General features: G+C 42.4%; 1 protein-coding gene across 3 annotated transcripts; it reads left to right on the forward strand.

Annotated features, from left to right (window-relative positions):
- Positions 1-13508: 13508 nt before the first annotated feature.
- On the forward strand, positions 13509-25005 carry shox (shox homeobox). Of its 3 annotated transcripts, XM_083638568.1 has the most exons (6): positions 13509-13766; positions 15625-15833; positions 19445-19502; positions 19751-19839; positions 22402-22614; positions 22982-25005. In XM_083638568.1, the coding sequence occupies exons 1-6, from the start codon at positions 13523-13525 to the stop codon at positions 23069-23071; spliced, it is 903 nt and encodes a 300-aa protein (XP_083494694.1). In that variant the 5' UTR covers positions 13509-13522; the 3' UTR covers positions 23072-25005. The 3 variants fall into 3 exon arrangements, with proteins under 3 accessions (XP_083494694.1, XP_083494692.1, XP_083494693.1); XM_083638566.1 differs by lacking the exon at positions 22982-25005 and having other exon boundaries at positions 19730-19839; positions 22402-22749; XM_083638567.1 differs by lacking the exon at positions 22982-25005 and having other exon boundaries at positions 22402-22749.
- The last annotated feature ends 1937 nt before the right edge of the window (positions 25006-26942 follow it).

Consider the following 26942-nt stretch of genomic DNA (forward strand, 5'->3'; position numbering starts at 1 on the left):
GTGTGTGTGTGTGTGTGTGTGTGTGTGCGTGCGCGTGTCAGAACTCAACCTGCTCTCAGGAAGGGAGAGTGAGGCGTGAGGAGATATCGAGGCAGAGATCAAGCTAGGACAGTCTATGCTAGAACTTCATGTTAGATTTGCATGATGACGGGCGTCCGGGTAGTGCAGCGGTAGATTCCCTGCCCAACACAAGGGTTGCAGGTTCGAGCCCCCATGTCCGGCTTGGACAGCAGATCAGCAGAGGGGACAGCAGGGGTTAATTGGCCAAGTACAATTGGGGAGAAGAGTGAAATCTAGATGACTTGCCTAAAGATGGAGGGGTATACAGGGTGTGAATATGTGCTTGAGGTGTTTGTGTGTGTTTCCATGTGTCTGTTTGTTTGTGTGTGTCCATGTGTTTGCATGTTCCCTTCCAGACGCAGTCCTGCACAGGGAATCCCACACATATTTTCCTCAGCTGCAGGCAGCTTCTGGCAGGTCTTTGGCCTACTGTGGTCTTTTCTAATGATTCAATTGGCTCAATGAGCATATGCTCTCCTCCGCATCATAAACTTCAATTAGATGTGTTGTAATGTGATTTGTGTGTGTGTGTGTGTGTGTGTGTGTGTGTGTGTGTGTGTGTGTGTGTGTGTGTGTGTGTGTGTGTGTGTGTGTGTGTGTGTGTGTGTGTGGGTTCAAGGGAGAGACACACAGAAAGAGACACTGAGCATTTTGTAATCTGATTTCTGCTTTTTATTGAGTTTGAAAGTCAGCAAAAAGTAATCTGAAACAGATTTTAAATCAGCGACATTTCATTGGATGTTTGTTTGGCCTGGTGATATGTTCCGATTGGTTATGCGTTTTATATGGAGAACTTTTCAAGATATTAATGAGAGCTTATCTTGTGATCCTGTCCATTTATGATCAATTTAACATCTGACATTATAGCGTAAAGTCAACAAGTGTGACACTGTGATAACATCCATCCCAACTATACAAAACATTATCAGACTGCAGGCTGGTACTGCAGAGCAGACTGAACTTCAGAGGGGCGTTACCTTCCAGTTTAACCAGTTAAACCACCCAACAGTTCAGTTCACCACCTCATGTTCTCCACTGCCAGGTTGCCCCGCCTGCCTGAAATGTTTACTACTAAATATTGATAGACATCTGGAGCGCCATTCATCCACCATCAAACTTCAGTGTGCCAGCGAAGTAGGTTCAGCCCATTCAGTGTGCCACTCATAAGACACATGCATGCACTCACGCGTGCACTCGCACACACACACACACACACACACACACACACACACACACACACACACACACGCATGTACGTGCACACACACACACACACACACACACACACACACACACACACACACACATACACCCCACATGCACACACACACACACACACACACACACACACACACACACACACACACACACACACACACACACACACACACACACACACACACACACACACACACACACACGCCAAGGCCTTGGCCACAGCATTCTTCCTCTGGAATCTGGAGGATTGTCTGCTACCTCAAAGGCACACAGATTTGGCAAGAAACTGAAAAGCTATTAGGTGGATTACAGGACTGGATGAATATGCCATTGCTTGACAAGTGTATTAACACAGAGTCTATAGAACATTACCAGGTCTGCACCAGTGAGAACATGGCGTAGCTGCCTGCTTTTACAGTCATTGAACCTACAGGCTTGACAAACTACAAAATAGCTGGAATTTGGACACATTTTTGGTCTCTGGATTACCGGCAAAAAAAGTAACAATGTTTCAGTCTCTTGCCATTGAAGTTGCATTGTTTGTGTTTGTCATCTAGAGGGATAGTAGAGGAAAGGACCTGATGTTTGCCGGAAAGGGAAATTCAGGATAAACTGTCGAGATGCATCACCAGGATTGACAGACTTTCAACAGTTCTGCTTTCACCGCAAGCCTCCTCATGTTAGGGAGAGATAGTTGCACGGGGTCAGATTGGAAACATGTGTTGTGTGAGCACTATGGAGAAAACGCTTCTCCATCTTATTAGTGGAGAACTCAGAGCACACTACACCGGGGTTTACACACAAACAGAGAGAGAGAGAGAGAGAGAGAGAGAGAGGAGGGGAGAACAGCAAAAAAAACAAGGCGCTTTTGTCTTTTCTTAATTATTCATGCCCGGGAGGGATGCTCTCTCTCTCCTTTGTTTTTGTCAGCTGACACATGTACAGGTACTGTGGTGCAGGCAGACAGTGTGTGTGTGTGTGTGTGTGTGTGTGTGTGTGTGTGTGTGTGTGTGTGTGTGTGTGTGTGTGTGTGTGTGTGTGTGTGTATTTGTGGTTGTCTGTGTTTTTGTAATTGCACAGACTCGCTAGTTAAATGCATGATTCTCTGTCATTTTCTGTGCAAATGTGTGTGTGTGTGTGTGTGTGTGTGTGTGTGTGTGTGTGTATGTGTGTGTGTGTGTGTGTGTGTGTGTGTGTCCCTGACTCCCTGTGTTACGAGGCAGACCGAACGTGTCTGTCAGCGTCTGTGCACATGGGTGACACCAGAGCCAATATCCTGCTAGCGTGGAAGCTAGCAGCTTTTCTCCTCAGCCCAAATCAAAGCGAGGAAGGGAGAGAGCAGCAACGAGCCCAGCAGTTTGAGCTGATGGGGCTCTTTAGATTCACCACAGACGACAGCGGCTCCAGGGCGACCCTGCCCCGCGCTCTAATCGCTTCAAATGACGTCGTGGAGGAAACGCGGGCACAGCCGGCCCGAGCATCTCCTGTTCCGCAAGGTGCTGCAGCACTTGTTTGTGCAGAATGTCTGGCAATTAAAAATAATTGGGAAGCAGGTTTGCCCGCGAATCTTCCAAGAGTGCCAGTTATGATCTAATGAAGCTTCATTAGGCATGCTGAAAGCTGAGAGCGCCGTATGACAACGGCAATTAGCCGGGATCATAGGCAAAAAGACGAGGGAAAAATCATTAAAAAATACCTCGGCCAAGATTAGCTTTTCACTTAATGACCAATTCATTAGCTAATTGATTTCTTATTAGTTACAGGCAGAGACGACTGTTTGGGGTACTGGCGCCGGTAATTAACAGCATTTACACCATTAGTCAATCGGCTAATTTTCCAGGAAAACAACTTTGGAAGGGAGCGTAGCTGGAGGCTTAGGGCCATTTGCTTTTTGCTCCTCTGCTGTGTTATCTCTTTAATATCGAAAGGGGAATCGTCTTTCAGCTAAAGGGTCGTTAACACGCACTAATACCTACTGATTACCCATTCACGTCATGTGACCATGTGTTTGGTGCCTGAATCCATGTTAGCTGAGATGGATGGATGAGGGGAGAGGAGAGGAGAAAGGGAAGGAGGGATGAGAGGGGTGATGTAATTAGAGAAAGCAAAAAAAAAAGATCAGGAACTGCATTGCAGATTTGTTATATTCTATATTTAATATGACAGTTTTTTCGGTAGCACATCTGCACCACCTGCACCTATAGATTAGGTGTGTCAAATGAATTGAGGTTGGAATTAGATTAATTATTGCTCTCAGCAAGTGTGGTCTTCTGAGGGTCTTCTCCTCTCCATCACACCTGAGTTACAGCAGACAGGAGGGGATGGATGGGTAGTGACAGCTGCTCTCTGCCTACAGCATCTTACTGAGCTATCAACTGGGAGGTTATAATGACTATCTAGAGGGGGGGAATACCAACACTGCCCAGTACATTTCATTCAAAACCATAAGACATCTGCATCAAAACAGAGATGATGACTTACATTGAGCTGCTTACTGGTCTATGATGAACATAATATGAAAGAGGTAGCCCAATCCCCACAACATTGTTTATTACTAATGACGTTCTGGCCTGCCAACGGTGTTGCATCACTTTCAATCCCTTGCACCATTTCCCCCTCCGATTACTGATGGCTGAGGGGACATAATACAGTTATGATTTTGCGACATCTAACTTAACATAGAAATGGTTGCTTCACCACCCTTAACTGATGCCTGTCTCTATCCTCATGACACGCACATGACATTTTGACTGGCTCGACTGAAAATATCGCACTTTTCATTGCTACCTTTCCAAACCCTCCTTGTCCACCTGCGTCTGACGCCACTAAAATTCCCTTCCCCCGCTCACCTACTTCCACTGCTAAAAATACCTATTCCTTTACCCTATTACACTTTTTATCACTGTTTTGCTGTCCCTTGCATGTCACTATTACTGCTGTCCCTGCAATGGTGGCGATGCACGTCTTTCTACATAATATTGTTCGGTACATTTGTTCAATGTAAACACGTTAAACACAGCATGATAGCACCATAGGCAGAGTTTGACATTTGCGCTTGAGGGGGCAAACATCTTACGAGGTCAAGTTTCGAAAAATGGTCTCACTATAATGAAATGGCTGCTATGGGGACTAACATCATCACACATGAATACAATTTGGCTCATTGAATCCACAAGAGTCTCAGCTTTCCAGTCGTCGCCAATTTATGCAATTCCAAGACTGTTTAGGAACCCGAAGATGCAGAAATTATTCAAATAGAATAGGCGAAAATAACACATTTATACTGTCTTTATACATACATGTATACATTTATACACATAATGTCTACATTTATACATTACGTAATGTAATGTATACTGCATGCAAAAACTTTGGCCAAAAACTGCATGTGATTATCATAAAGTGGGCATATCTGTAAAGGGGAGACTTGTGGATAGACTCCATTCTCATTCAGATATCTTGAGGTGAGAGGTCAAGAGACCGCTTTGAAAATGGCCATGCCCGTTTTTCCCTCGCCAAGATGTAGCCTAACTTTTGAGCATTATTTGGCCCCCTTCCCAACAAGATGACAAGGTTGGCACCATTGGATGCCTTAGGTGTTCATATGATACCAATATCCACTCTATAGCTTTAAAAATGAGCCTGCTACCGCCTCTGAGAGACAGAAATGTCCGTCGTGGAGTTTAAGAGATGATACCTATGGATAGCACTCAAAAATATCCAGTACTTTGTGTCGAAATGTCAAATCTAAAATGTCAAACTAAAGAGACAGATGGTCTATGAAAAGTGGACTGTGGGTCTAGTCCATTCACTGACTGGTGCTGTGGGCCCGGTCTGTTTGGAGGAGAGGGGGGAGATGAAAGGGGATGAAATGATAGACATGTCTGATAGAAGAGAGGCAGTGATTTGGCCCATCAAAGCCTGCCTTCAGCCAACAGACACAGCCTGCGGCGGATGCCTGATCACTCTTACCGTGGACGGTGCGTGCACACTCGCTCGCTCTCACACACACACACACACACACACACACACACACACACACACACACACACACACACACACACACACACTAGCGTGTGTCCCTCTCCTGCATGCATGGGCCAGTGAGCATTGTGTAGCTATGTGAGGTGGTTTTAATGTTCTGTTCTGGGTGGTTAAACTGGGATTTAGATGTCACCTGCTGCGAGAGGTCAGAGGTCAGACCTCTATAGACTCAGCCACTCCCTCGGAAAACTGCAAGAAGAGAACATGTGGATCGCTCTCCATCCGTCCATCCATTCGTCCATTCGTCCAGGAAAATAAGCCTTTTTTTACACATTGCTTTGCTAATAACACCACCCAGATCATCGGATCTTCAAGTGCAATATATCCACATACTCGTCTCAAGTGCCCTACAATATTATATATGATTCCCTCCCCCAAAACCATAATACAGAATGGCATTCAGATTAATGACTATCCAGCCGATTTGGGCCCAAATTTAAACCTTTCCCTGGGGAAATACCGGAGCTTTAGCAAACCAACTGGTAGGCTCTTTTTTCTCTGGCTAGGGTCTTAACTAGGGATGGGTTGCTGCCTCTAGGGGGAGCTGTCTTATTGTTGCCCCCCACTAAATGGGGAACTATGGATTGGCCTCTGTCCATTTGTAATCTTGTGTCACCAGGCTCTCCCTCAAAGAAGAACTTGGTATCTGTTACTGGCTGCTCTGTCTTCCTGTCCCGCCCCAGATCCTGATCTCTCGCATGTTTGTGTTACAGTGTTATCGTTCCCACATAGAAAGATGGTTTTATTTGGTGTTAGTTCATTTTCTTTTTGTGTATTAGCTACATAGCTAGAGAACTTGCATCCCATTTATTTACTATGATGCCCTGTTTTCAGAGCAGGACTGTTGTTTGGAGCACAGACCGTGCCATTTCCGCTTTTTACCGGATGACCAGATATCAAGCTTTTGGCCCCAGACTAGTCCGTTTGTTAGCCACACTGTAATGTTGACTTTGTGCCACTAGGGGGCGGCATTGACAAATTGACAATGAATAGGACTGACCCAAGGGTAGAACTGCATCACTGGTGGGAGACAACATGTTTACTATTTGCGTGTTTTATATCAAGAGAGCATTACCCAACCAGGATGTGTGTTTGTCTATGTGCTTATGTATACTTTTGTGTTGACTGTGTATGTATGTGTGGTGATGCATATTATTTTCAGAAAATCAAAAAAGAGAGAAAAATCCTTGTTCCATTAAAGCAATAATCTGTAACATTGTCATATAAATGAACATGTTTGCTGTAACACAATAGTGACTTTAATCCATACCCATATAAAGCATTTCTTTTGGGGTTTCTGAACACTCTGTGTCAGGTAGCCTGGGTCTTTCCCGGGAAAAATCCTGCCCACACACAAGTGACATGTTTTACAATTCTAGGAGCTGCAAGAGCTTGGAATAAATAGAAGAAGAACTGGGTAGTTAGCATGAGCAGCTGAAAGACAAAGAAAAGAGCGCCACCTACAGAAACTTAAACTGCATCAACAAAAGAAATCAGAACAAAACAACGTCACAGTACTGGACACACTGTTTGATTGAAAGTTGATCTGTGTGAAAACAAAAAGGCAGAAACATCACAGCAATAAGCAGTTAGCTGTGCTGGGGATGGATTGGGAATAACCTAATCCAGTGGTTCTCAACATGGGGTCCGGGGACCACCAGGCATACTTGAGGGGGTTCCAGGGTGGTCCCCAGTAAATTGATAAATTGTTCACTTCAACTTCACCATTATTTAATTTACAAGAAGTTAACACAGTTACCGAATGTAGCAGAATGACTGTTTTGATCATATTTTCACTGATATATTTTGGCCTACAACACAGATATTATAAAATTCTCGACAAAAGTGATTGTCAGATTTGGGTCCAAGAGACAAATGGGGGTCCTAATTTGTACAGTACTAATTTAGGGGTCCTTGATATGAAAAGGGTGGAGAATCACTGACCTAATCTCTGGCATCTGGTATCCCTTTCAACTTTCCCCCTCTCTACCTCTTTTCCTGCAGACATATACTGTACTCTCTATCCACCTTTTCTTACCCCCCTCTCCCTCCCTCCCTCCCTCTCTCTCTGTCCCTCTCTCCCTCCCTCCCTCTCTCTCTCTCCCTCCCTCTCTCTCTCTCTCCCTCTCTCTCTCTCTCTCTCCTTCTGGCCCCCTCTCTGCTGTGTCTCCGTCGATCTATCCTTCTGTTAATTAATTCTAATCGAGTCGTCTATCAAGGACTCCTCTTTTCTCAACACCACGACATAAATCACTCTCTGTACAAGACGCTGTCCCTTTCTCCCTCTCTCTTGCTCTCTCCTCTCTCCAGACTCGGCTTTAATTGCATGATTGAGAACGTGTAGCACCACTCTATAAAAGCCTGTCTGTGTGTCTGCGTCAAATGGCCGCTCTCCGACTGACACCAGAGGGACCCCTTATAGCCTGCTGTGGTGAGACACACACAGACACCACACCCACACACACACCAGACACCCACACACACACAGAACAAGCGACTTAAAACAGACACTTATTGTAAATGGGCCTCATTGGTCTCTGAAGACGTTGTTAACATGTCTGTGGGATGGTTCCCCTGCCAAGACGGAACTTGATCTATCCTCACATTTACCAAATTAATTTCTATTACAAGCTGTCACGGACTAACACTGTCCAAATTAGGATTCATTTGGCCCCAAAATGCAGCCAGTGCAATAATAATTTCACTAATAAGTGGACAATATTGAAGGATACCAATTGAAATCAGCATTACACTAACTGATATGCCAGATAGGCCATTGTTTTGTGCAAATATCTTCCACTCTTGGAGGATTACTCCATTGCTCAAATAGCAGGCTTTGCCTTTAGTCTTGGGTCACAACACCATGTCCCTTTAAAGATGATGATGTAAACCTGATGTAATGAAATGTACAGGAGACGCCCGGACACGTCGGACCAAAGTATAAATAATAAATCTGCTCAGCTTTTCCTCACAGGTTCAGATGTTCTCTGTGCACCAAATGATCAATGTCCTCTTATTACCCACATGTAGTCTCCCCAGTCCCATTCCCACCTCGCCCCTCCTCCCCCCAGGTCTTTCATGTTGCCCTCTGGGAGCCAAACAAAACATGGTTTTCTACTGCAAATAAGGAGCATAAAATACCATGTGATCAGTCATGAATTATTTGAACAATATTGATTTGTATAAATTGTTGCATTTCCCCTGAGTATGTGACCATAACAATGATAGCATCAGCAGGGACTTGATGGTAACACTCTTGCATTTTTGTACAAATCAACAGGAAATGATTTCAATAGGATGCAAGTAATTAATGAATATAGGTGCAACCTGGACGAACACTGGAAGCTTGGTAGAGAGAGGAAGAAAAAGAGACAGAGGAAGAGAGAGAGAGAGCGAGTGAGTACGGTGGGGGGAGTGTTTGATTTTGAAGCATTGTCAGTGGATTACTGTGTTTTCCCTGCAAATCTGCACTGCATTTAAGGGTATAATGTCAATTTCATGCCTTTTTTCCATTGGAGGCCCCGCCGGTGCCCTGTGGGTAGATAGCAGTTAGAGAATACACAGGGAAAAATAACAATCCAAAAAGGAGACCCAACATATTCCCAAAACATCCCAGCCTAGTGTGAGCTAATGTTCAGCAGATTGTGGCATTTTTCATGTTGAATTCTTTTGCCCTAAAAGCCTGATTTAGATGGCAGACGAGGCGTTTGAACACAGCACAGCCTGTATTCTCCATGGACCAGCACTGCAGCACTGGAAGAGGGCATAAATGAAGGCACCAGACAATAGCAACCATGAAATCCTCACACCCCGCAGACAAGCTAGAGGACTCTGATAAACAAACACTTAATCACTGTCATTAACATGACTGGAGGGTAAATCAAACTTCCTGGTAGCAAAATATCCCATTTTCTACAATGGGATGAATCAAATCTGTTCCTGTATTGGGCAACATTTATACAGCAGTATTACAGTGCTGAATCAGATTCATATACCACTTTATTGCATTTTCGCTATATAGTTGCCCGTCCCTATAGTACAAGATGATGATATTTTGAGATGAGCGAGGCTCTAAAAGAAGTGTTATGGTCATGGAAATTATATTAGAAGCTGGAGCAGCAGTAGTTGCTTTTTAAGTTGCTTTTTAAGTTTTTTTTTTTTACTCGCTTCGCTTCCCCCTCTCATGGGGCCAAGTATAACATTTAGAGAATCAGATCTGTCATGTATTTGACTGAATCATGATGCAGAGAGATGAAGATGGGTGTATGCAAAAGGCACAAAGCTCGCACATGGCCGCACACACACACACACACACACACACACACACACACACACACACACACACACACACACACACACACACACACACACACACACACACACAAACAACACACACACACACAAGCTAATTAATTATTATTATTATTACAAAAATGTATGATGCAGTGATTTGCAAAAGAATGCTTAGCCTTATTTAACCCCCACATTTTGAGTAACTAATAATTATGATTTAGTTAATGACCACCCTCTTGGAAAAAAATCTTGGCAAACTTCCAGGAGCTCAGATCTGCATTTAGGCTTATCCATCCCTTCATACATGAGGGATTAGTCTGGCAGAGGGAATAGGTTCAAACACTGTTGTGGCATTTGTTGTAGTGAGGCCTTGGTCGGACGCTCTCTCCCTCGCCATATACTGGCCTGTACTGGCAGGACCCTGCTATACACAACCAGGGGGGTTCAAACCTTCAGACTGGCTACAGAGCTCGATCAGCCCTGAACAGCTCTCCACAGCTCTCCTGAATCCTCATATTTGGAAGTGCAAGTCTGATGTATTATCAGTGCGTGCAACATTGTCCTAATTCACACATTGCTATATCTCTCCCTCCCTCCCCCTCTCTCTCCCTCTCTCTCACCCTCCTTCTCTCCTCCCCCCTCTCTGTCTCTGCTCTCTTCCAGGCAGCACAGACTCATTTAAGGCTGCATGTCTTGATATTGTTCCAAAGCCCAACACAAGCAGGTAGAGAAGGAATTCTTCAGCACATAATTAGTGCTAAATGGACGATCAGGACATGATTAGGTTTATGGGCAGTAAAGACTGCACTTGTCATCTCCCCCAACTCATTAGTGAATGTGTTTTAGCTGTGCCTAATTACCTGTAAAGTAACAGTTTTCTACCTGCAGCCATGTGAAATTCTAGCACTCACATTATGTTCAGTAGATTGAATTAGGTGTGTGTGTGTGTGGGGGGGGGGTTGTAGAACTCCGCTACTTTATTTTTCCTCTGCAGATAATATTGCCCTGATTGTTCAAATAATTAAGTGTATCACTTAACTGCCATGGGGGACTATGAGCATATAATATGCTATATGAATGCATAGGCTCTGCTGTATGGTATAGGGAGAGACTGCATTGATCAAAGCTGTATGCTGTTCAGCAGCAACTAATACACAAAGACATTTAGAGCAAGTTATGTTCATAGAGATGAAGAATAGATATAGTTTTCTCTCCTAATCCCTGCAGAAAGTTCATTCACTGTTTTACATCGACTAAATGATACTATATTATATGGTATAGGGAATCACCAAAAAGGAATTGTAATATGTTATAGTGTTGTGGTATTATTATTAGCCTATAAATAACATTATTAATAATCATAATAATAATACTACTAATAATAATAATCATCTAATTATAATAATAGTATAATACCAGTTTAGCTTTGAATTAATTAATTTATTATTATTATTATTATTATTATTATTATTATTATTATTATTATTATTATTATTATTATTATTATTATTATTATTATCCTATTATTATTATTATTATTATTATTATTATTATTATTATTATTATTATTATTAAGGTCAAACCTTTCTGTGAGTGTTAATTGTACACTGGCCCTGGACTGGTCTTATGGTCTGCCACTGGTTAAAATAATAATAATAATTGGCTAATAATGATATAAATATCTAAATAATAAAATACCGGACCTTTAGCGAGCACAACATGTGCAACGAGGGAGGGAGGGCGGGGTGCTGAAATAGTTGGAAATGAACGGCAAGTGAAAATATGATTGAGGCCCCTTTAAGAGTGTTTGGCCACTAAACTATAGCGACACCAGCGTCGGTGCGTAAAGAGCATCCCTCATGGATTATTCTGGTATCCTCCAGGCTGCTGATTGGACACCGCATGTGGGGTGCCTCGTGTCAATGAGATTATGCGTAGTCATTTTCAAACGTTTAGAAACAAAGGTTGTGCTTTGAAAATCTACAATTAAAATCCCCCCATAATAAACAAACAAAATGCAAGGTTGACTGATGGTGGATTAAGTAAACATAGCCTCATTTTAATAAGGCGCGCTGCTCGTCATTCATAGTGTCCTGGGCTTCTATGTCTATTTATTCTTATTTTGGTGGATTATGTCGTAACACTAACCTAATATTATGGTGTTGGAAAGTTCATTCCAAATGCAACAGCAACACAAAGACATTTGATTCATTTCCCCCATTGGGTGACAGAATCTGTTTGTTGTTCTCTGACAGTTCGGGCAACGCTACACCTGCTATTTGTGATCAAGTACACTATCAAATATTGGTGTATTATATGTGCGTTAAAATAGCCATACGATAAATAAAGACAGCAGATCTCTTGTTCAGAGGCATGCAGCCTAAAATGGGGGTATGCAGAGGCCGTGCGTAAAGGTTGGATACATTATTTTATATTGTATTTTTAGGAAGCCCTAAGTGGATTCTTTCGTTACTAGACACACACGCGCGCATGTGTATTGTAAAATGACTTATTATCGAGGCACACGACTGGGAGCGTAGCTTTGCGTCTTAAAGAGGATTTAGGTCCATTAACAACAAAAGGCGCAGTTCATGGCACAAGGGAGAGACCTCAACTTGCGCGTCAGCCGCAGTGATGTGAAGCGGGGTTACTGATAAATGGAGAGACATCAAACTGAGTCATTAGAGAGCTGAGATATGAGGCTTTCACAGTGGCGGGCCGCTCAGGGCGGCAGACCCAGGGGATCTCTTCTCCCGGCTTTTTGTGTTTGTGTGCTGGACTGACGCACGACTTAAATAACGTTAAGCCATTGTGGCCTCACTTATTCCCATGAAAATCCTGTAAATAGAGGGGGGGGAAATTCACTGGTGATATCTATTGATTCGTAGCCTATATTTGTAACCTGAACCCACATAAATTGATGATTTCTGGTAAATATCCCAAAGGGACCCGGATTTTAAAAGAGAACAATATTAATTACAATAGAGCGCATGCACGATTATTTTGTTGTAATTGGCTTGACTCTACCTTAAACCTCGTGTTTTCAAGTTTGCATTTTGATTCATTTGAAATATATGAATAGATTTTGTATAGCAAGAAGTCGTTGCTCTGCTCAAAATAAATAAACCGCTCCACTAACGTTCAGACATTTTGGGCCAAAATGTTATAGCCTATTAATTGACTAACTTACATCAACTAAATCTTAGCGTTCTGATTCTTCGAAATAGTTATGTTAATTGGAACGAGCCACTGTCAGGCTATTTGCAATAAATGCTAATTATTTCTGATTCATGCGTTTTGGTAAAATTTTAAGTAAAATGTATTAGTCAATTAGTTGAAGGTAACCTGGTCGAGGTATTTCGCGCATCGATTAGCTTTCAGTTATATTTGTCAACTCAACAAACATCATAAAGAATGGGACAATGCCAGAAACTCTGCATTGGTATCGCATAATCGCGTTAATTAAATTTTCGCCGAATTAATTAGGCTACATATAACAGCCTACTGCTTCCTCGCACTGGCAGGCACCCGTAGGCATTTTAATGACCCCGTAATTCAATTAACCGCCTCCATCACAGCTCCATTATTGATTTCTGGGGGAAAAGGGGAAAAAAAGCTGCTGAAAGTTGAATTCTGCAAAGTCGAGCTGGCCTGTAATTGCTCAAGACACAGAGATGGAGGGGGTGGGGGGCTGGGCTGAGGTGGCCGTGTATAAATAGTGTGCTCTCAAATACACAGTCACAACAGCAGGAGTGATCTCACCTCTTCTCCACCCCTTCTATATCTATCGCTGCCATCTCCAAAAAGAGCGCACCGAGAGCAGACTTGTAGAGAGACGGTGATCATTCACGGTGGATTTCCCCATCCAGGACCACTACTGACCGCCCGAACGACCGACCGAGCGACCATGGAAGAACTTACGGCATTCGTGTCGAAATCGTTCGATCAGAAAACCAAGGAGAGCAGCAAAGAGAGTATCACGTACAGGGAAGTTTTGGAGAGCGGCTTGGCCCGGGCGAGGGAGCTGGGCAGCCCGGACACAAACCTGCAGGACATAACGGACAGTAACTGTCCGGTGCATCTGTTCAAGGAGCACGTAGAGCTGGAAAAGGACAAACTGAAGGAGTTTAATGTGTCGAGGGCTGCAGAGGGTAAGGGCTTCTCTTTTTGCATCCAAATATCCCGTTTTGCGTCGGCAAAATGTCTCCAGCGCACAGCTGTCTTGTATCGGGAGCGACGTTTTTACAAATCCGTGTGCAGGAAGAGTTGCATTGAATTGCATAACGATAACGCCACTCGTTTTCACTTCATCTAGGTTCCATAACACACAGCATCTCCATCATCTGTTATTACAATGATTTATTTAGCAGGAGGTGGGCCCACAGCCTGGCCATCATCTGAACTATTTGCTGATTGTTTTGAGATAGTCCATTCTCCTAACGAAAAATCACTAGCCTACTATTTCCTATAATAGTATTCATATAATAGTGAGTTTTAGTGTCTGATACTCAATAGTGAGTTTATAGTGAACTCATCGTCTATAAATGGCATTGTTTTAATCTCACGTGTTATTGATTCATATCTATAATATTGTTAAGGAACCCAAATATGTTTATTGAGATCTTATACTTCATTGTATTCTCCCCTCTTATGGTATTTTATTATGTGTGGCATTTCTTCACCCCAGCTTATATTTTAAAGTTTTTCTGATGCTATTGTAATGTGTCCTAAGATAGGCTATAGTATAATTATGTTTCGTATACAGCCCTTATTTTCTCATTAGAGCTGTTAAATCCCGTAACTTGTCCAATTACACTGAACATTTTTCAAAATGCTTGTCCTGTACGTTATAGGCCAATAAACACTGTTGCCAAAGTATAGGCTATGGAAAGCAGGGCAGGCCTAACTTTCACTTCTCACATGACTCTCAGCAGTCAGATACAGTGCACTTTGACAAGAGGCGTGCGTCAGACAGGACATGACCATCATTAATGTTAATCTGTGGATTTATGATGAAAAAAGTCTGCATTATGCTGTGTTATCCTGTATTACTTTTCTAGGCTGACACTTGTCAGGGATAGCCTGATATGGATAGGACAGCCAGTCCCGCAGTGAATTAATCTGGAGAACGTTGAATGGTGGGAAATTGTGATTTTCATGTCAGTAAACTACAAACAAACAAATTGCGACCAAATAGGCCACAACATTTGCAAGACTGTTACTAACAGATCATCTGCAGGCATACTTTCTGCCCTTGCAGAGTGCTATTCGTGTGTGCAGACTTTTCCCAATTGTAATGAAAAAATGTACAGGATTGCTGGCTGGAGAAATGTTAAGGCTTGTCACTTTTTATATGCAGCCTGAACTACAGGCTGATTTACTACAAAGGTGGTTAATTAGGCCTATAATCTTCTCGATTTAGCCTCGGCTTAATTCTCTGCTCTTTAAATCGCCTATTAGGGTTACATGCGCAATGCTATTGAATGATTTCCTTTCTTTATGGGACTGACATGAGTACAGTGACTTGTGGATTTTGGAAATGCAGCCATAGGCCTCTCTAAAGAAATAGGCTGTGTAATAATACCCTAGTATAGGCTATATTGGTGCCATATAGCCCAGGGTAGGTTGTAGCCCAGTCCAGTGTGTGTGTGTGTGTGTGTGTGTGTGTGTGTGTGTGTGTGTGTGTGTGTGTGTGTGTGTGTGTGTGTGTGTGTGTGTGTGTGTGTGTGTGTGTGTGTGTGTGTGCGTGCGCGCGTGTGCGTGCGTGTGTGTGCGCGTGTGTGTGTGTGTGTATGTATGCATGCATGCAATGGAGAGAGAAACAGAAAGTGCATGTAATGTGTGCGCGTGTGTGTGTGTGCGTGTGTGTGTGTGTGTGTGTGTGTGCGTGTGTGTGTGTGTGTGTGTGTGCGCGCGCGCGTTCAATATGCGACTGCTTCAGGAGTGTATAACCTAAATGCCCGTATAAGTAATCTTTTTCCCTTTTTTGAAACGTCGGCCATTCAACAGGGATATACGAGTGCAAGGAGAAAAAGGAGGACGTGAAGTCTGAAGACGAGGACGCGCAGAGCAAATTGAAGCAGCGGAGGAGCCGCACCAACTTCACGCTGGAGCAGCTGAACGAGCTGGAGCGGCTGTTCGACGAGACGCACTACCCCGACGCTTTCATGCGGGAGGAGCTGAGCCAGCGGCTGGGCCTGTCCGAGGCCAGAGTGCAGGTAGGACAACAGCACTCCGGCCACTGGTACCATCAGCACCATGGGGGTTAGGACGGTTCTGCTGTGTAAGGGAGCTGCATGTCTGTGTGTTTCAGTCTTGAGTTTATTATTACCTTATATATAAGTGGCGATAATATTCCTACAGAGACTAGTTTTGCTGTGATGTCTGCATCTTCTTGAATGTAAGCCTATATCGATTGGATGAAGTTTCCGAACTGACGATGCTTTGTGGTTTTATGGAAGCTGCAGTGTGTTTGTTGAGATCCAGTCAGTGCTTGATGTATTTTAGGGACACACTTTGCCTTGGTGAAAAACACAAATCTGGAACATAAACTCGTCTTATTTTAAGGAAGAAAAAACATCTCCCAAACTGTATAGACAACTCTTAAGCAATTAACATAGATCTGTTAGGGAAATATTGAAGAATTTAATTTTACATCAATGGATTTTTGTCTTCTTGCCTTTTTTATTCGTCTTGTATTTTTACAGACTAGAGGCTGTCGATTTAAATGCCCGTTTGCCCTGCATGCTCTGATTGCTCTCAAAATACTATAGCATGTTTTCCAGCTTAAATTGTTCATATGAGGCCCTATATGAGTGAGCCACTACTGACGTGTTTATGGGCTGCCATAAGTGCACGTAAAACCTGTTTTCATGATTCAGTGACGAAAACAAACAAGACGCAATATGCAGAAGTGAAAACGTGCAGAGCGCCTCCACCACAACCCAGTTGTGACGGATAGATTGAACAACAATTAGCAACAAAAAAAAAAAAAAAAAAAAAAAAAGGCATATAATTTTGGTCGTCAATATAGTGAGTTTAGGGACCTTAGTTTAATTTATTATTTTCATTCTATGTATGATGCGGTCATTATAATAGGGACAGTTTTGATATTTGGTTTCTTGTGGGGTTACCGTTTTTATTCGTGAATGGAGTTAGGCCTGCATTAAAAAAAAGCTATTAGGTAAATATATCAGTTGTTGGCCGAATATGCAGCACAACTTAAATTAGCCTTAGATAGGCTATATTCGATAAGATGAAAACTCAAAAATAATAATTACACTGACTATAGACGTTGATATTAAACAATGAGCAGCATAGTCACCTGCTGAAGCCTGAAGTTCCAGTAGGGAAAGTGTGAAGAGGCCTATATCATTAGAAGAGCTGGCTATATAGGCCTATCTCAAATAAATAAATAAATAAATAAATACAATAAAAATCGGAACATGTATGATTACAATGAATGAAGAGCTTGAATGGCTGTTTCAGCGGACGCGCTCTTGTCAACTCGTATCCCCCCTCATTTTCTTTGTAATATCTGCCATTGGCTTGATGTACTGTCCCCATAAAAACACATTAGAAATAACTCAATTCTGTCGCAACTCTGCTGCTGTTCAGCTATCTAATCGGATGAATCAGCCACATCAGAGGTTTATAAGCCCACCGACTATACCATTTTTTAGCACAACATTGCCGATAGGCTGACAATGCAGGGTGATATTAAGACTAATACAATGTATAACAATAAATAAAACAATTTCTATAATATTGGTATATCACAATCAGGACTAGGCATTTGAAAAAGCCTCTTTCTTTTCACGCTATACCTTCGGAAGACCATGGCACATGTTTTTGGTCTTAACACCAGATCTATTGAAAGTGAATTGCAAGGCTGATGGAAGGTCTGAACCTGGCTCCGAGCAGCTGTCAATGAATCTAATTGAAAGTTATGAGAGCTTGGTGAGGAGCAGGCAGTAATTCAATTAGGACTAATATCTTTCGGTTTCTGGCACGGTGCTAAATTAAATGTCATTATTCACTGTCTCTAATAAAAAATCAAAAAGGAAATGAGATTATGGTATTTGTGAAGCGCATCATTGAGTGGCCCTTAATGAAGAAATAACTGTCTGAACCAGTGTAGTTCACTTTGCTTAACATACTGGCACGTAATTGGAATTGATCCCGGGCTGTCTAATATAGCATTGATTTATCTGAAGGTTTACTGTGTGTCGATGCAAAAACACCTGGGATTTTCATAAACACATTTTCTACCAATATGTATTGCTGTAAAGCGATAACTAACCGCCTATATGACTGCTAATTAACAAAGGCCTGTAGATCTTAATTTATTATTATTATTATTATTATTATTGTTGTTGTTGTTGTTGTTGTTGTTGTTGTTGTTGTTGTTGTATGATGATGATGATGTTATTAATAATAATAATAATAATAATAATAATAATAATGATAATAATAATACCGAAAAATAAGTTTGGTCTACAATAAATTATAAAGAAAAAAGTTGCTGAAAAACTATCACGAGGTCACACCCTAACGAAAAATCACTGTAACAAGCCTATAATTCGGGTTAATAGTCTGTAATCAATTGTGAGATTATGACTTTATAGCCTAATTTATGGTTTTTCAACTGAGGAGGTAATATTCATGTAACATTCCTTTTAGTAACCTTGGATATCAGATGACCTACTTGTTCATTTGGTCATTGGCTCTCATGCTGGTCTTTGTCAATATGCTATGTCTACCTTATCGACTAGTGTTAATGCAGTCCAATCCCATCAACACAATATTGTTGAACGACGGTCTCGCAGTTTAAAATGGCTCCTCGGCACCTTGAGTCATCATCAGTCTGCCCCTTCGTGGTCCGACATATCGCTAATTTCGCAACTGTAAACGAGAATCATTCCGGGGTCGGAGGGGAGAGAGATAATGTTATTCACCAAGGCAAATTAGGTTGATGATGATTAACAATAGACTAGCCTGCAGCCTCGGCTTCAAAGCCAGTCAGCAAATTGGAAGGTTAATGGAGCATTTCTTTCTCTCTCTCTCTCTCTCTCTCTCTCTCTCTCTCTCTCTCTCTCTCTCTCTCTCTCTCTCTCGCTCTCTCTCGCTCTCTCTCGCTCTCTCTCTCTCTCTCTCTCTCTCTCTCTCTCTCTCTCTCTCTCTCTCTCTCTCTCTCTCTCTCTCTCTCTCTCTCTCTCTCTCTCTCTCTCTCTCACCCAAACGAAATATCACTACAACAGTCCTGTAATGTTCCTATAGGGACTTATGTGTCTGTGGCACTCAATGGTGCGTTTGTAGTGATTTTTAATAATAATAATTCGTGCAATATTATAAGGACTTAGTGTGCCTGTGTTGTTTTTCCTTACCTCATAATGATATTGGACTAGTTATCATTGCTATTTCTTTGACAACTGCTAAAGTTTTTCCGTCTTATTTGCATATCGATCTATTTTTTCTAATATGATTTCTGTATTTAATTTTAGTCCAGTAAAAGGAAAATTGCCTTATGGCTATATAGATAATTGGTTTATTCAGAGGTGGGCCTATTGTAGTTTTGAAGACTGATGGGTATTTTTAGATTACAAATGAGTAGCCTATTTACAAATTCTAATATTAACATCAAAATATGTATTGGTGGATTGTATTGGTCAAATAAAGACATTTATCACATGTCTGTCATTTATAAAATTATCTGACAATGAATGTGATATCAATGATATATATTTTATTTATTTATTTTTGCTGAATTTTTTATTGTTATCTAGTATTCAGTATGACTAATATTTTACGTCTACAATTTCAATTACAGGTTTGGTTTCAAAACAGAAGAGCAAAATGTCGAAAACAAGAAAATCAGATGCACAAAGGTAAATGTGACTTCTACTTTTATTTGTATTTGTTTTTATTAGTTTGAATTCTCTTTTTCCTCTTTTACATGTTCATTGTGCTTGGTTTGGTCTTGACTTTGGATTTCACACATGCATGTTGTTTATAAAACCCAACATTCCTCTTAACTATTTTTAACTGCATGTGGAAATGTGTGACCTGCTGCCTCCTGATCTCACACAACAACAACTGTCTGGCTGTCTGACAGACATCTCTCCCTTCTCCGCAGGTGTTATTCTGGGCACTGCTAGTCACCTTGACGCGTGCAGAGTAGCACCCTATGTCAATATGGGTGCCCTCCGGATGCCCTTCCAACAGGTAGGCCATGTCCTTATATCCATATAAGCGGGGGTTGACAAGGCTTGAGATTTAGACGCATCTAAGCAGTAGTTTGAGAGCGGCTGATTACAGAATATGTATATCAAAGATCAATACTGTAGGCTATCTTGTATGGCTGGGTATCGTTTAAAAAATTACAATACCAGTATACACGAGTACACTTAAAGTGATACGGATACCCATACTTCATTCAATACTTTTTTTCTCTCTACTGAGTCCATCGTGCTCAACCACCACAGACTGTATGGGTTGTATCTGCTGCGGTAGTGGGCCAATCACACACCACATTAAATAGAAGAACGCTTGCTGTGATTGGCTGCGAGCAAAACCATACAAACTATTTCCCCCCCTAGATCTGTGTAGAAAAAGGATCGATTACAGATATTGTTTGACTGGAGAAGTTTTTTGGGTCATTTCGGTCCATACCTTAAAGGTATTGAGTACTGTTACCCAGCACATGGTTGCATAATTTCACAGCAAAAATGATTATTGGGCGTCTTGGAGTGCAGGGGTGAACACAAATCCATAACAGCGGGTGGAATGAGTGAACAGCTTGGTGAACAATTCAGAGCCACATGATGTGACTGTGTGTGTGTGTGTGTGTGTGTGTGTGTGTGTGTGTGTGTGTGTGTGTGTGTGTGTGTAGCTGGTTGCATACAGTATAGGTGCGTGGGTGGCGGCATATTAGGCGTTCTAAATGTATAAATTCACATTAACCTATAGGCTTCATGCAGCTACATGTATATGCATAGAGCCTCTGTGTGTGTGTATGGAGGGGTCAAGATGGGGGGTTGGGGTGGCTCCACCTCCTCCTGGCTGTGTTGAGCGGGTGAGGCGGGCGCGGTGTGATGGGAGGGAGGGAAGAGGAGAGGTGGACAGAGACATTTGATCTGCGGTTGCGTCCCGGCCGCTGCGTTGTCTGCTTCGCCCTTGTGAAAAGCAGCGGCCTAATTAAGCCAACAGTGCGGCAGGCGCGAGCACATAAAAGAGATGATGAAAGCAGGGAATGGAGTGGGCTCTGATGGATATTGCCGTTGAGCTGCGTTGGCAGGGGTGGAGGCATGAGGCCTGCATACTGAGAGAGCTTCACTATATATACAAGGCAGGGCACACAGGCACCACACACATGACATATATATGTGACATTGTAACGCATGCACATAAACAAGTAAGTGGGCCGACCTGGTGGCTCGGTTGGATAAAGTACATGTCATGTGATCGCAACATCGTGGGTTTGAATCTGGCTCAGGATCTTTGTGGCATGTTGTCCCCCCTCTCTCCCCCATCTTTCCTGCCTCTCTTCAATGTCAACTGTCAAAATAAAGCAAGAGACAAACAAAACACACACACACACACACACACACACACACACACACACACACACACACACACACACACACACACACACACACACACACACACACACACACACATCAAATGTCCACCACCTGTTGTGATAGAGACTGATCCGTTTCCGTCTTGTCCAGTATACAGAGAAAAGCAACAGATATCATTAGTTCACAAATAAAGTTTCAAGAGGGAGTGTTTTGGCTTTCCATCAGTTCTTTGTATTTTATCAAATGCCATTTGGGAATATTCAGTCACAGTTGCAGCAGGTTGTGTTTGGGACGCATGTCATTGCAATGCTGAGCAGGTATGAAAGCGTAAAGAAATCTCCTTGCAAAAGGCATATAATGTTGTTTAGATTAATTTTCCCTTTCACTTTAACAACTTAAACTTGACTCATTTTCAGTGTTTTAGGCCATTTTGAAAGGGAGCAAACTAAGTGAAAAATTAGCTGAAATGTTTAGTCAAGGTAAAACTTTGACTATACGTTGCATGAATTGAAGTTGTGTTTTGGTTGGATAAGAAAACGTGAAACACTCTAGTTTTCCTACTTCTTCCTGTGGTGCTTGAAACAGCAGCGAAATGGCAAGAGGCAGCTCAGTTCTCTCTCTGAAGTACGAGGATGCCTCATTTTCACCTACTTCTCATAAAATAATTGCCAAGAATGTGAAAAGTGATATTCCATGCTCCTTACGACTCCTTTTTCCCCTTTGCTCAGGAATATGTCTGGATAAATATTTATAAATCCAAATATGTGAATATCTTTTAAGCGCAAAATTGTTTATTTATGCAATTGAATACATAATCAGGATCACAAGACGCTGCATATTTCCAAGGATATAACGGAGTCCTCAGTCTGAATTAAACAAATCTGTTCTGGGTCCTAGAAAGACTTTGATTCTAGACTATTAAATTGGATGTGGTGTCTGAGCGCAATGTATGATTCATTCACTTTTAGAATAGCTGACATGAAGATAGGGCTAAAGCTCAGAGTGCAGCCCTTAACTATTTTCTTAGAAAACACACTGTAAGCAACCGCTTTGAGGGGGTCCAACTTGAGGGGGAATTTAATAGTGTTAGACTGTGAAACCTAAATCCTCAACCCTCCTCACACGCACGCACGCACGCACATGGCCTGAGGGGCTGGGACCGAGCGAGCGACTAACCCGGGGTATGTGTTTGGCTGTCCCGCAGGTCCAAGCCCAGCTCCAGTTGGAGGGGGTCGCCCACTCCCACCCCCACCTGCACCCTCACCTGGCCGCTCACGCTCCCTACCTGATGTTCCCGCCCCCTCCCTTTGGACTACCAATCGCCTCGCTGGCCGACTCGGCTTCGGCGGCGGCGGCGGTGGCGGCAGCTGCCAAAAGCAACAGCAAGAACTCGAGCATCGCCGACCTGCGACTCAAGGCAAGAAAACACACCGAGGCTCTGGGACTCTGACCCCACCGGGCTGCCCCTCCGCTCGCCTGATGCCCATAATCGGCCTCTCACACAAGACTGAGCCTGTGAAAGGGCCATGACACTCACAGCTAAAACTAAACTAAACAAAAACACTGACTGACTGAGTGAGAGTGAAAGAGAGACACGCAGACAGAGAGGGGGGAGAGAGAGTGTGTGTGAGAGAGAAAGGGGGAGAACAGTGGAGGAAGAAAAAGAAAGAAAAAGGAAAGGAGGGAGCGAGAAAATTGTCACAAAACCAGCTGCCAAAACAAACCACTTGTAGAGAACGGTCATTAAATACCAATGAAATCACCTTCTACTTTTCGCCCAACAGGCAGGACTTCTGCGGGGCCAGTGGCTCAGTCCACTCCAGGCACAGATCACAACCCCAGGACCGTACAAACACATGTGGATGTCTGTGTGAGGGCCGGGGCCGGCCGCTCCACACCAGAAGACGTTATAGAACAAAGCAAACGGGCAGGCAGCAGCAGGGCCCCAAACTAGAGCTTCTCTGATGCCGATGGCCGCCGTGTTGACAGTGCACAGGGGTTGAGCATGGGGGGAAACGGACAGACCCACACACCGCCGAGGCATTGGAACGGCTTTCACCTTTACCTCCCTCACTTAAAAACAACAACAACAAACAAACAAACAAACAAACAAAAAATTTAATGGCAAATATAAAACATAAAATGGCCATATTTGTCTCCAACCACTGTGTTCCCTGCTGCTGCCAAGTGCATGAGTCCTAATGGAGGATAACAGACCTTTCTGGGGCTGGCCTTCTATTCATACCTGACATATTGCTGATCAACAACTGTTTTTAACACTGCCATTCAACATGCCCACTACCCCAACCGCCCTCCTCCCGCCCCCACCCATAAAGTGAAAGGTCACCGGTCTCCATTCGGGTTTGACAGCCCTATATGCTATGGACTTGTGCTAGAACAAAAAGCTACAAATCCTTTCTTCTTGGCCGAGGAGGGGACAGACTCGTTACTCTGTGTGTTGCTGGGCATGTGTCAGTGAGACATCCTTCTGCATTTCTCCTCACATTGTGCGCTCTTTCCTTATTCCTTTCTGTTGATTGTGCTGTATCCTGGGTGAAGAAGTGAACATAGCCTTTGCACTTCAGGTCTTGTATGTGGGTGTTTACAAATGGCACTACAAGCAGATACTACTTTACTAATTGAGGGGGGATTTGATATCATCATGCTATCAGCAAAAGGACATTATCTTGGATAAAGGGTATAACTGCGTTTTTGTAATTCTGAAAATATGAAGAAAAAGCATCAGTTAAACTGAAATGCAATGGTGTGCAGTTTAAGTGCAATACTGTAAATAGGAAAAAATTAAAAACAACTAGCAGTTAATCCTCAATGATGAAGAGACCCAATGATTTTCAGTCATTTTTCAAGCACTGATATCGTTGGAGTGTTGAATTTCTTTGCCAAACACACCAGTTTTTCTAAGGCAGTGTATATTATGTTAAGTTTAAGAAAACTCATTCACAACCATGTGCCATATCCCACATAAACTCCTATGTATTCAGTTTTGTATACATCAGGTACAGTTATTACTTGCTGAGGAAACACATGTTTTGATGCTGCAGAAATGAACTGCTTATTATCTGAAAAAATAAAATAAAAATCTCTCCACCGCTCTACACATTAGAGAAGAACATAAAAAAACATTTACGATTTTGGCAAATGTTCATAACAAAAATCCACAAATCGTTATTGTAATCCAAACGAAGCAGTTGTTTTTCAGTATGATTAGCTTAATTCTGCATGTTACATGTGACATTTCATCATTCATTTCCAAATAATCCAAACCATATTTACAAATTGTTCCAGACAAATTAAGAGAATTTGAGAGGTTTTGAAATTCAAACATTATTTTGGGAACCTTTAAACACTGCTGTCGTAGCTCCCTGAAATATGTAGATGCTAAGGTCTGCCGCTAACAGTTTCCAACCTTTTCTCTGTTCTCAAACCTCCATCTAGAATTGTTTATCTATGTCTCCATTTTAAATTAAACATATGGGTGTTTTATTTATTATTTTGTCTGAAAGTTTATGAAAGATGAAATAGTTGAACTACAAGTGTACATTTTTACATGGCTTTGCATTTATTTTTGTATGGGTTTTTTTAAGTGTTAAATTTGAATTAGGAGGTGTGGCTGTAGTGCATTGTTTGCCTAAAATGTAGCGTGTCCGAGTTTACAAACATTTCAGGGATGGTTGAATTTAACAATACTCCATGGAATTTGTTGTACCCATTGCAATTATTATCATTTCATTATGCAAGCATGCCTAAACATGAACCATCATCGTACAGTTTATGTTTTCCCCTTTTGATTCACAAAATATGAATGTACATCTTGTACAAGTAAACTATCAATAAAGTTATAAATATTTGTACTCGAGTTTTAAAATACTTTTAGAACTTGTGTGCCGCACAACAGATTTGGGGTTATTATGGGTGAAGCTATGCAAGGCTGCTGTGGAAAACACATACATATGTCTTCTTTGTAATTCAGTATACACAAGAACACAAACAAGATTATAATCTTGATTTGGAAAGATTTTCAAGACAATAACGGTAACCCTGCCCTCCTGTGCTGGTATATGACCTGATGCAAATTTGTGCTCTCTGTGTATCACACTGTGTTGTGGCTGATGCACAGCAGCTGTCTGACGCTGGACCTGTGGATCGATATCAATATCAGTCTATAGGGCTGACTTTCACGCAGACTCCGTGTCAGCTCGCCCGGCTCATCACATCCAATCTGAGCCGCACACCAACAGAGAAAATTGAGCTGCTATAAAATCCAGATGCAGCAGCTCGGCGCTATCCCCCGAATCTGGAGCCCTACATTCTCTATCGCTCTGTCCGCGTTCGTCAAAATGACAGAGATAGTATTGGTATGGAAAGTGGGACTGCAGCATGGTCAAATAGAAGCAAGATGGCTGTAACCGGAGTGGGAAGCTTAGGGATTGAAGGAAAATGGTAGGCAAAGCGAGAGATTTGAGGGATATACAGGACATCTAATCCTCTTTGAGCTCACTGCCTTCTTTTCCAAAGAGCAAATTTTCTCCCTGTTTCAATGGCAATGATTAACTTTGAACAGATGATATGAAGAGGTCAATAGTTGGCACATTTTCATGCCTGTACATCTGCATCTGAAACTATTGCCCCCCCGCCACACACACACACACACACACACACACACACACACACACACACACACACACACACACACACACACACACACACACACACACACACACACACACACACACAAACACACACACGTACACACTCCCTCCACTTGTTTTACCCGCACATACTAAATTTTGCACAGTTATAATGGTAGGCCTCTTTTTCAAGTGTATTCGCTTCCTGTGGGAGCTTAAATCCAGATGTGTGTACACAAAGTCATTACAGCATGTGGTATAGTGCCCTATTGTCTGAACCCCACGCAGGAATTAGCCCAAATGGCGTCCCGCTGAGCGCTGTACCCCCTAGAAGGTCGCTGCACGTTTAATTTGTACCTCTTTGCTCATACATCAAGATTGAGTGATATAGTCGCAGACTGATGGCTCCGTATTTACCCAGTGACCCGTCTGGCTGGGGCCCGCTGGGCCAGGTCTGGAAATAACAGCATCCTTTTATGTGTACTAATAATTAGCCAGGCACACACAGCCATCCATCAAGCTCCAATGAGCCATGGCTGCTTTGTCAACATGTTCAAGCACATCAAGATATTTATGTTGGCCGCCAGTAACAAATACACAATAATATAATAATAGTGGACCTGAGTGTGTGTGTGTGTGTGTGTGTGTGTGTGTGTGTGTGTGTGTGTGTGGGGGGGGGGGGGGGGGGGGGGGGGTGTAACAGTGGGGTGACATGGCTATAGTTAAACCACGGCTGTGCAAAGTATTATGTTTACGTCTGTGTCTGAATGTTTTTATTGTTGATTACGTTTTTGCTTTCCCTTGTCTGTGAATGTGTTGCTTTATAGAAGGGAATCGGGGCACAATCCTTGTTGTCCCTGTTTATAGTTTCTTTCCTCTGGTGACCTGTGCTAGGATTCCCTCAAACATTCTGCTTGCAGTAGCCTAATTCAACATACAACACTAGCGCCCGAGCGATACTGGAGTAAAAAAAATCCGATATCGATATATCGGTCGATATTCTTATATTAAATATACACATTATATTACACAATGTTTTTGCAATGATCCCTCAAATATATAACACTTGACAAAGATATGACTTGACATGACTTGA

The sequence above is a fragment of the Poromitra crassiceps genome (assembly GCF_964638095.1).
Source record: "Poromitra crassiceps genome assembly, chromosome: 6".
NCBI classification, from domain to species: Eukaryota; Metazoa; Chordata; class Actinopteri; order Beryciformes; family Melamphaidae; genus Poromitra; species Poromitra crassiceps.